Raw genomic sequence first — 12,051 nt, forward strand, 5'->3', positions numbered from 1 at the left:
CAGCTTAATGAACCACCGCTGATGAGGGCCTGTGTTGTGTGTGCATGTGTGGCTGCTTGTTGTATGCAGATAAAGACAAGGAGGGAAAGAATGCATTTGTTATTGTTTTTTATAATGTGAATGTGTGTGAGTGGTAAAAAAGGAGCGAGCGATAAGTATTATTTTTCAGAGATTGTGTTTGGATGTGTTTGGTCTAATCTGTTAAGATAATGACCTGTATTTGTTTGTGCTATTGGGTTTGTGTGTGTTTGTGTGAAACTCCCCATTGATTGTTGTTAGCTTTGTGTGTATTCCTTTGGCTCTAGTTCGCTCTAATCTTTCTGTCAATGGTGCCCTTGTCATCCAATAACTGACTGGTTGTCATGGAAACCCATTTGTTCTCACATAGACCTGTCAGTCATTCAAAGAGTTCTAATGAGTTGTTTTGCCTTTGATGTGAATGCTGAGAAGATCAGCTCTAGAAATACAGCGCAGTGTTGGGTTTTCTCCATCTTATAGCATTAGGAGGAACTTTGTTTCCCTATTGGCTCCTCATTCGGCTTGCAGAAACTTAACAACATTCACTTTTAGCTGAATTTGAGACCATTTAGCACCAAATTATTCCTGTTATTTCACGTATTGAAAGGTGTGTCGCATGTAGTCTAATATTGGCCATTACCGCTTGTGCTTTGCAGGATGATTTGTATGCAAAGCGTTTTTGATGAGCTATTAAGATGCAATTTTCGGATGTTATATATATCCCAACATTGCCATACTGGCTGCCTTCAAGTTCTCCGGGGAAGTTTCTACTTATGAGCTTGAAAGATGTAATACGGTGTGAAGAAAAAGTGTTTTTGAGTGGAATAACATGGGCACGTTTGGGCCATTTCATGTTTTTTACTCAAGACAGCAGGAAGCATTTAGTACTAATTTAACAAAATGGAGATGAAAGAATGTGCATTAGGTGTGTAATTGATGCTGGATCTGTATTTTATCATACTCGTGCAGGAAATGTAGTTTTGTCGCATAAGCCTGTCACTTCATAAACTTGTAAATGTGTCATTTATTTCTGCAAGCTTATTATAATTTTTCATCAATAGTACGCAAACGGGATAGATTGTACTGTCAAAATTCACATTAAAAGGCAAACACAACACACAAAATTGAACAGTATTTTTGACAAATGTTTAAAAATCATATACAATCATATGAAATAAAGCTTTGGTTCTCAACCAGGGGTCTTGGCAAACTTCTGAGATCACTTAAAATGATTTAAAAAGAAGCCAAAACAACTTAAAATCGAAATATTTCTTATTGTAATTTAACCCATTCAACAACTATTTTACTTTATTTGATGAACCAAGATTTCCAGAGTCTTGAAAAACCTAATCCTTATTTTAATAGTGTGATTTCTAGACCTGGAAAAGTCATGTGAATTAATAAATCTTATAATTCCATAGACAGTATGATGAATATACATTTTTCTAGTTATGCTAAGCTCTAAAAAAAAAAAATATTGTGTGAATTATTATTATTATTATTATTATTATTATTATTATTATTATTTATTTATTTATTTTAAATCCATATCCTTAATCCTATTGTTATTATTGTAAATGTGAGTTTCCTAGTCAGAAATTGGACTCTCAAATCATATTTACTACTGGGAAACTCTGGGATAATTTTGATACCCGAGTTTCCGAGTTGGGCATGCCATAAACTTTAAACATGGTGGAGCGGAGAACGATCACATGACCAGCTGAATGCTAATAACTTTATCTCGTTATTAGACACCTTGATAATTGGATTGAATCATGTCTGACTGTGCATAGTGTAGGCAGTGACAGAGATGAGCAATAAGTATCAGTACTGATTCTGAACATCCTCTTTTAGCGAATGCCAGCCGTTGCCATCAGGAAAGAGACTGAGAATGCCAATGTGTAAAACTAACAGACTGAAGCTTTCATTTGTTCCTGCTTCGATAAAACTGCTTAATTCTACCAAGAACAATGCACTTTAGCACTTTTCTGTGTTTTGTACTTTACATATCTTGTATTTTATATCTATATATTGTTGTGTTTTAATGTATGTTTTTATCTGTTTTGTTTAAGTGTCATGTTATTGTATGGTCAGAGTAATACTGTAGCACTTTGCCCAAGACAAATTTCCCTTCGGGGACAAATAAAGTTTATCCTTATCCTTAGTAGTATTTCTAATTGCATCAGATCTTTTGCTTGATGCTGCATCCACATCATTAGAATAATAAGTCAGGGACTGACCAGCACAACATCAACATAAATTGACTGACTGCACCTTTAATTGACCATGTTTTTTTTGTTTTGTTTTTTTTTAATTCAACATTTAGGGTTAAAAAGAAAACCTAAAATATTCTAATGGTTACTGACATTATTGTGCCATTTCATGTGAAATTATGTGTAAAATATGATCGTTCAGAGATTCAGACATGATTTAAAGACTTCATACTTAAATGTACTTACTTTGCTGTCACATTGCATTGTACTTATCGTCATTCTGTCTTTGGACAGGAGTTGGCACTTTGTTGTTTAACACTTCTGAAGTCTGTGTGCCACGTTGAATCTGTTAAATGAAATTTGCCGTTAATTTGTGTAATCCTGTGTAAAAGGTGTCTTCCCAATGGGCTAATGCTCTTATCTCTGTGATGCAGAATTTGTTTGTGTGTATGAGAGAGAGAGAGAGAGAGAGCACGGATGAATATTCTCACATCTCTTTGACAGCCTCTCATTGATATCTCATGGATGAGATTAAAATCTCCTAAGACTGGCAGTGCTTCTAAATTGGCACGAGTGCTTCATCTTCAGCTTTTCTTTGCCACGTGTAAGCTGCCGGCATGTCACGCAAGCAAACTGACACTTCCCTTTGTTTGGAGTCCTGTCAGCAAGCGTCTGCTCTCTCCTGACTGTCAGTCAGAGCTCAGCTCTACTCCAGCGTCACAAGAGCTGCGGCACGCGGCTGACAGCTCCACCGCTGCTGAAATCAAACTCTTGCAGTCAGTGCGTCTGAGAGAGTGGAAAGGGAATGTGTTGTTGTTTGTCTGTGAGTGTTTGTTTCAGTTCAGAGCTAGGCAAAGGCATGTTGAAGCTGTCTGTTCACATATTCATGACACATTGAGCCCTGGTGACCACACGGATGACTCGGTTTGAATTCAGCCAGCAACATGTTCCAACCCTATTCTCCCTCTCTTTACACAGTAAAACCTTTTATTTCTTTCTTTCTTTTCTTTCTTTCTTTCTTTCTTTCTTTCTCTCTTACAACATTTCAACATTTCAATCAAATTAGGTCGAAAGCTTATATTAAAAAAATTACTACTCAAAATTAAGTATAAATCTATAAATTGTTATATTTGTTATTTTCATGTTCCATTTTCAGATATTAGATTAGTAATTTTTAATAGTGTAAAACATTACTTTTTTATTTTTTCATCTACACCCTTTATGTCTAATAATTATTATTGACACTTGTGCTTGTAGGAAACAGGAAGTACATTGGTAGTTAAGAACTCTTGAGTCGATATAATGTAGCATGAGCGTAACTCTAACATCAAGGTGAGCCAATTGCAGTTTGTGGTTTAAGCTGCAGGCTGAAGAGAGACTTTTATTTTTATCACAGCATGATTTATTTTAAGTCAAAAGCTGACTTTCAAAATTTTCTCTCCTACGTTGAGGAAGTGCTGCTATGGTTTTGAACTATAAGCTCTTTTTGACATTATATGTCCATGGCAGACTAATGAACTATATGAGATGGGACCAGCTGACCTGCCACATCAGCATGTTTGTATGTAGGTCAAGTATATACCAAATGCAGTAAAATAGCATGTACAGTGGTTACGCTATCCCTTTTCACCAGAGTAATGTGGTAATACCATGGTATAATGATTGTAACCGATGGAAATGGTAATGGTTTTTTAATTTTCAAAGTGGCACATTTGTAAATTTACTTGTACCATTAGCATATCTGTTACTGCGTCAATGACGTGATGGGTCATTTTTTTTGTCCAAAGGCCTTAATAATAATAAAAAAACAAAGATATGACATCCAAAGTATGTAAACTAGATCTATTTTATTGAATCCAAAAGGTTTTGCTACATATAAAGGTATTTTAAAGATTTTGAAGTGTCAAAAGGTCATTCGGTTTAACCGTCCAAAGGCCAATACAGCCAATTCATTTGTGATTAAAATATCTTAAAATGTAATAAATGTATATATTTTTTATTCTGGCATGATTTTATAACATCATACATCAACATAGTGCAAAATGGTATTAAAATTACGTGTAGAAGTTGTTGCTTTGTTATGAGAAAAAATGTCCGGAAATTTCATTGATGTCATTCGGAGTAACCAATATAAAGAAGTGCTTTTTTTTCCAAAACAGTTTAGCGGAATTCCCCGCCCTGCAACCAATTTCATCGGCTGAGGTTACAGTGACGGGTAGGTTTAGGGATCAATGTTGGGTGTAGGTAATCGTTACTGTGATTGACATGGCCAATGAAATGTTTAGAATCGGCTCCAGGGCGGGATTTGCGGTGAACTGATTTGGGGGAAAAATCACGCAATATAAAGGGACCATTTTGGATCAAGTCATGTGGTCAATATCATGTGACAGGATGTGACATCATTCAGATACCTGCAAAGGACCACATGATCATGAAGCAAAGTAACTAACTCTCTTTTAACTATCTGAAAAATTCATGTTTTCACTTGCTCATACGCATGTCCCAAAACATCAGGTCATTCGGTACAACCGCTATAAAACATGGAAAATGTTTTAATATTTTAAAAACTTGTACTAAATATAAAATGTTTGATTGTCCTTTTGCTAGCTAACTAGCAAACTAACTAGATAGCTAGCTAGATGAGCCTGTTAGCATTGTTTGAAAATATCGTCATTCGATAAAACTGAAATTTTGATTAAACCGTTTTTTTTGGTGACAAATTTTGTTCATCATGTAAAAAAATGACAAAAGCAGTGTTAATTGATTATAAAAACCACATAATCTCATTGTTAACACTTAATAAAACTTCAAAATGAATTATATCTCCATTATGTTTTTTTACGCTTTTTTAAAAACCTTATTTGTCAATGACCCTACTACTTGATGATAATTTGACATGTTAAATTTTCTTCCATTTAATTAATTCTGCAGTGTAATTTTTTTCAATTAGATGCAGCATCTGAAATATGTGGCACTTGTGCATGAGACACTGAAAAATAGCACTTGATATTTTTAATTAGTTGCTTACTTGTAAATTTACTTGTTACATATATATTTAGTTAATTTTTGCTTATTACTTTTGTTTAATGTTTAATTTTAACTCTCTCTCTCTCTCTCTCTCTCTCTCTCTCTCTCTCTCTCTCTCTGACTTATTCTCTTTAACCGTCTCTCTCACACATGCATACACACACACTTTTGTACATGCATTTAGTTAAGAACAGTGTGCAGGGTTGTGGGGTTTAGTGTATTTTAGTCGCTGTGTTGACAGAGCATCAATAATAATCCTAATAAGGTCTGTGTGTGTTAGTATGAGTGTATGTTTAGAAGCAGGTAGAGAGAAATCTATTTGTCTTGCCGGCAGAGGTCAGGGAGGGCATGTAGAAGCGCCAGAGCTCAGCAGGAGTAGTAGAATAAAGAAAACGTAGCCTGAATTAGAGGAGAGAACAGAGACTGTACTGTTTCACACACACAAACGCACACAGAAAGACATGCTGATATACACGTGTGTGACCTGTTACAGCTTCAGCACAGAACTGCAGTGAGACACGCAGCACATCTGGAAGAACAACAGGACAGGATTCTCTTTCTCTCTCAATCAATACCTCTATCAGCAGAGGCCATGAAAGATCAGACATGCACAATCCTAAAAGCAGATAACGAGAGGGGGTGCTTTGTGGTATCTGTCCTGTGTGTTTGTCGCTCTTGGTCTGTTGCTGTCTTTTAATCATTACCTCCATCAATGGAGGGACAAGAGAGATCAAACATTCGCTTCTCTAAAAGCAGTTAACAGGCTGGATTGCTTTATATTTGTGTTTTGGTGCTTGCACCTCTTTCTCTGTCTGGCTCTCTTTCACGTACGTGCACTCAATACACTTGTGCATCCTCAACTTTCATGAGTTGTTAACAAGATCAGTAACTTTTGTTTTCTTTCTTTGTCTGTTTGTTTCTGTTTGTTTTCTTATAGTAATAAGATATAAGTAGGGATGCACAATATATCTGTACCATATCCATCTATCCATCCATCCATCCATCGTTCTGTCATTTTCTATTTATATTGTTCTGTCTGTCAATCATTCTATCATTCATTATTTGTCCATCCATCCATCCATCGTTCTATCATTCTGTATTTCTATCGTTCTGTCTGTCAATCATTCTATCATTCTTCATCCATCCATCCATCCATCCATCCATCCATCCATCCATCCAGTTCAACATTAGGTATTTAGTTGTCCATGCTCATGCTCTTTTTAGTTTTTACATTTTGATACCTTTGCTGTAATCTAGCACTTACTTCAAGTTAACCTTTAAAAACACAAATAATTATAATAATTATTAATTATTAGTAAGTATAACACTAATTTACATTTCAAGTATAACACTAATTTACATTTCAAAATGAATATCCATTTTTTATACTTATACATTATACATTATAATATTGTAATGTTCAAATTCACTTGTAGCATTTAAAAACTATTTAGCTTTTTGGTGTTTTGCTGTCCTTTTGTATCTCTTTCCATTTGCATTAAACACTTTGCTTTTGTGATTGAATAGAACTTATCTGTAATTTGTTTTGCTTTTTGTGTCATTTGTTGTGAAAGGGTTTTTAAATAGTGCAAACCAACATGCATACATTTAATATATAGTGTAACTGACAAGTAAAAATGAAAGATACAAGTAAAGTAAAAAGTAAATGGAAATAATACAAATAAGAGCCATAGTAAAAATGTGTCTCTCACACTGTGCTTATAGCATTGCAGTTCTTGCTAGCAGTTTGTAGTTTTTCATTATTCATTAAAATTACCAGTGTATGGTGTGCATATTTAATTTTCATTTTCTGGGAAAACTTTGTCCGGCTATTTTGTGCATTCTGTCAGAAAATGCTTGACATCAGTCGTCTGGCTGTGCGCAGTTATTCGTTGTGTTTTGTTACGCTTTCCACTCTGAAAAATCCTCTTGAGCTCTGCCCAATCAGCAGTGAAGGATTGGGCACAGGCTCACGATGGCAATCACAGCAGCCGATATCCACGCCTCCCGGCATGTGCTATCTCCTGCAGTATGGCGCTCGCTTAATAAGGATTTCATCAGGCCTCCCCCTAATATGCCTCCCATCAGTACACTCTAATTAATTATTCCCTCTAATGAAAATACTCAGTTCTGCTTTTTGGTATCATTTCCTTTCTTTGTTCCACTATTCCCATATGGAAAAATAATGATGGAAAAATAGGTAATTTTAAAATTGCGAATTCTAGGAAATTAATGCACTCTTAAAAGTTTTAGAAATCAGTGGTTCTTAACCTTTTTTTGACAGCAAAGCCCCCCATTGTTCACAACAATATTCGAAGACCCTACAATTTTTCCAGTTTTTGTTTTTGGTGATTTGCTTGATATGGATAATGGTTTTTAAAAATATTTATTTTAAATCATTTTAAGTCATCTTGAGGCCCCCTAGTGGCCCCTGGCCCCACCTGGTTGAGAACAACTATAGAATTTTTTTGTACCCCCCCATTCTATGATGTTTATTATCAACATTTATACACTTATAGTTAACTACATTTATTGATTTTAATAATTTGATTCTGTAAATCCACTGGTTCTTTTCATGTTTCACACGATTTGCAGTTTGCTGTCACACTTCCAGGCATTCCAAAATTAATCATAAACGGCGGATAAAACCCTGTGGAGCTGTAAACTCCTCATTCTGGGCATGTTGTTTTCCAGAGCATCTCTTTTTTTTTTTTTTTTTCTCGCTTCTTCTGTCCATCCTTCTCACCCTCTCTCTCATCCCAGTCTAATTATGTTTGACCTGACATTTGGCTTCCTCTTCTTAATTTCTCTAATTTGGCTGCTGTTCTTGTCTTCACACCCATCCGCCTCTCCCTCTGCCTGTCCTCACTTGCCTTATTATAATGTCCCTCAAGGCTTCGACCTTGGACCTTTCAACTAAAAGCTCTTTTATTTCTCCATTATTAGTAGTTTGTTTTTGATTACAAAACCACACACTGAACCATTCACGCGGACGTATATGTACAAACATTTGAATTTTCTTCATCATCAAGAGAGTTGAAGAGCCATGAACTGTCATTCTTACAAATCTCTCTATCTTTTTTCTGCTGGTGTTTCTTTTTTTTCTCCTGAAAACGTGACTTGATTTTCTGACAGGAAAGCTCCTTTGTCTACCTTTGATACTGCAAACAGGCTGCTTATCATACATTCAGTTGTCTGTGCGGAACCGTCCTGTGACGGTTTGTTAGGAAAGTAAATAGAGAGGACATTGAATCGTGTTACTTTGATCGTCACAAGAGGCTACGCCACTTTCAAATTCTGAGTGAGAGCGTGTTCAACAACAAGCTTTGTGTTGTCTGTTCCTTTGTGCTGGCCGTGAATGGCAGGCTTTTTGTGCAATTTCATCTCTCTGATTTTCAATATTCCAGAACCTGCTATCCAGTGATCCAGTGTTCACTTCGCAAGGCTTTTTGGCTGTACATGTGTTTACATTTCCTCAGAATAATGTAGTCTTTCTTTTGTAATTCTAAAACATTTGTAAATGTTTAAAACATGTTTAAACATTTGTGAAGACCCTAATGTAATTCTGGATAAGAGATCTTGATTTTATAAGTTTATACTGGTTTATTAACTGGTTTTAATGCCGAATTCTCTAAAAGATTTAAAACTGGACATTTTTTTTTAATCAGGTTCACTTTAACATAAAAATTTCCTGATAATTTACTCACCCCCATGTCATCCAAGATGTCCATGTCCTTCTTTCTTCAGTTGAAAAGAAATGAAGGTCTGCACTGCTGGAATTCTAATAGAGAAGAATAAGAAGAGAGCTAGTTCAAGATGAGCATTTATGGTTAAAACGTAAAGAAAATGAAGCGATGGTTTCTCTAGATAAGACCCTTATTTCTTGTCTGGGATCACGTGGAACGCTTTAAAGCTGCACTGAAACTGTAATTTTGACCTTCAACCATTTGGGGCCAATTGAAGTCCACTATATGGAGAAAAATCCTGGAATGTTTTCATCAAAAACCTTAATTTCTTTTCGACTGAAGAAAGAAGGACATGGACATCTTGGATGACATGGGGGTGAGTAAATTATCAGGAAATTTTTATTTGAAAGTGAACTAATCCTTTAAGCAACAAAGAAAATACTTGCAGTCTTTTTCTTTTTCTTTTTCCCACCACTTCTGGAATCTCAAGGGAAACAATGACAGGACATTTTTTATTGTTACATCACTCAAACCAAGCAAAAAAAAAAAAAAAAAAAAAAGATGATGAGAAAAACTTTTTTTGTCTTCTTTCATTCTTGAAAGACCTGCACATTTATTTTACTGTGTTAATGATTTTCCTATTGAAAGAGGAAAGATGCATTTGAGACATTAATGATGACATTCTAAATAACATATTTTTGGGTAAAAATATTGGATATGCTTATGAAAGCAGAATCGATATCCACACCTTGGAAGAGTCATGAAAAGAAGTTGGTTGAAAGGTGTGAGAACCCTGACACTAGAAGATGTGAGGTATTAACTTAAACTAAAAGCCACAAAACTCCCAATTTTGGGTTCATGGAGTATTTCATTCTTCTTCTTTTTTTGTCAATCATTTTCATTTATTGCTTTAAGAAGATTTAATGTTTGATAATTTAATGTTTGCATCAAGTTTGTTTTCGTCAGTGTTTATCCTGATCTGCATATTATTGTAATAGCTGAGATTCATTTGCTTATAAGCATTGTTACTTATTTAGTGAGTAAAAAAAGAGTTTTTATAAAATCCATAATTGGACAGTTCTCCCACACATGAAATTCTGCTATCATTTGCTCACCTTTATGTTGTTTCAAACCTGTATGACTTTCTATTTTTTTTTCTGCATAGGAACGAAAGTCATACAGGTATGGGATGAAATGAGGGTAAATAATGATGACAATTTTTGGGTGAACTATCCCTTTTGAAGGTACAGTACTGCAAAATTTCCAAAGTGCTGTTAGCACTTGAAGATCCATCATAGCTGTTACTACAGTAAATTGACCCTATGTGACAAATCACGGCTTAAGAGGCATAATTTGAGTTTTTGAGTGAGAGATATGATGTGTGAGAGACACACCATGTGCGTTGTAAGCTTGTGCAAGAGACATGGTGCCAAAATCAAATCTGTGCAGAATGGCAAGAACTTTCAGGCTGAAAAGTTGATGCTAAGTTGCAGTAAACTGTGTCTAAAATGGTTCAAGATGACCCACACTAATAGCACGGGTCAGAGAACCGGAAAAATGCTTATAGATTATGACTGTTTATGGTGCAAGAAACCTTGACTAACATTATGAATGTAACACAAAAAAAAAATTATAAAATGTGATTTGACTTATTTAGGTGGTTTTCTGTGGGACTTAGTGATAACAGGAAATATTAGTGACCCTCAACTTCATGACTTTACTTAAAAAAGCTTCAGATCTACAATATTTGTGAGACCAGTACAATAAACAAGCATGCTACTATTGATTTATACAACCATACATTCTGTATATTCTGTCTGGATAGTGAACATACACTACCATTCAAAAGTTTGTGGTTGGTAAGGTTGAAATGATTTTGAAAGAAATCTCTTATGCTTGCCAAGACTGCATTTATTTGATAAAAAAAAACAAATGAAAAAAGGGTAATTTTGTGGAAAATTTAAACAATTTAAAATAACTGTTTTCAAATTTAATATTTTAAAAGCTGAATTTTCAGCAGCCATTAGGCTACACCAGTTTTCAGTGTCACATAATGGTGCTCAATACATAATGGTGCTCTTTCTTATTATTATCATCAATGTTTAAAACAGTTGTGATGCTTAATATTTTTAGTGGAAACCTGTGCACTCCTTTTAAGGAGTCTTTGATGAATAGAAGAAAAAAAAAAACATTTATTATTATGCATTAATTTATTAATTATAAATTGTTTTTTTCAAATCTAAAAAAAAAAAAAGTAAATATATGAAATACTTTAGTGACACGCTCACTGCAAGTTGAGTGAATGTGGTGTTAGCTTCTGTCTGGGGTGTTGGAGATAATGGACCGGGTGGTTTAATCAGTCTGTAGGACTGTTTGCCATTGTTACTGCATGTTCATAAACCTCATTGTAATTGGCATGCATTCTCATCAGAGATTGGTTAGAATAGAGCTGTCACTCAAGCTCTATTGTCTTTAAGCTTATGTTGGACCCATTGTTTTCTATTCTGCCTATTTTCATATACTCTATACCCACATGGTTTGTGCAGTGAGATAATTTATACTTAATGCACAACAGCATTTTGTAGATGCCAGACTTTGCTGTTGTGTTTACATGTATATGGTGCATTTGAGAGTGTATTTGCGAGTGTTTAGTATACAGGAGTATACAGGAAAGTGTGAGACAGAAGGAAAGGAAGACAGGAAACAAGTGCTCCTAATTAACCTACTTGGTTGAATTTGGTTTGTCGCATGACTCCACACTTCTTTCTAATTAAATTCCCCTCTATCTATCTAACCCTTCTGGCTGGATTGAAGAGTGTTTGGCCATCTCTTGCTTTAAGTGGGTTAATTTGATGTTAGCATCATGTTTCATCTTCCTTTGGCCTTATTAGCTTCTCTCTTCCACTCTCTTTCTCACTCAGGAATAGAAAACAAACAACACACACACACTTTGAGGCAATGTCTCTGAGTTTTTTTTACCTTATAACTTAATGTTATGTTATGTCTACAAGACGACGCACCACAATTTCAGTCCACGTGCCAAAAAAGGAGTCAAACACTGAGGTGATCGTCCTTAAAGTCCGTATGCTTGGTTTCTTGAAGGAGAA

At 35.1% G+C, this 12,051-nt stretch overlaps 1 protein-coding gene across 4 annotated transcripts in view; it reads left to right on the plus strand.

The window, feature by feature from the left end:
• The window catches only part of si:dkey-12j5.1 (uncharacterized), an 86,029-nt gene that overhangs the window by 25,877 nt on the left and 48,101 nt on the right, over window positions 1-12,051 (plus strand). The window contains exon 9 of one of the 4 annotated variants that reach the window (XM_051866133.1): window positions 1,883-2,014. The exons of the other annotated variants lie outside the window; for them this stretch is intronic. Coding sequence (XP_051722093.1) covers window positions 1,883-1,999 — 117 coding nt within the window. The 3' untranslated portion in view covers window positions 2,000-2,014. Of the gene's footprint in view, window positions 1-1,882; window positions 2,015-12,051 lie in introns of those variants that run through there. 4 annotated transcript variants of the gene reach the window in all.

This window comes from Ctenopharyngodon idella, chromosome 16 (assembly GCF_019924925.1).
Source record: "Ctenopharyngodon idella isolate HZGC_01 chromosome 16, HZGC01, whole genome shotgun sequence".
Lineage (NCBI taxonomy): Eukaryota > Metazoa > Chordata > Actinopteri > Cypriniformes > Xenocyprididae > Ctenopharyngodon > Ctenopharyngodon idella.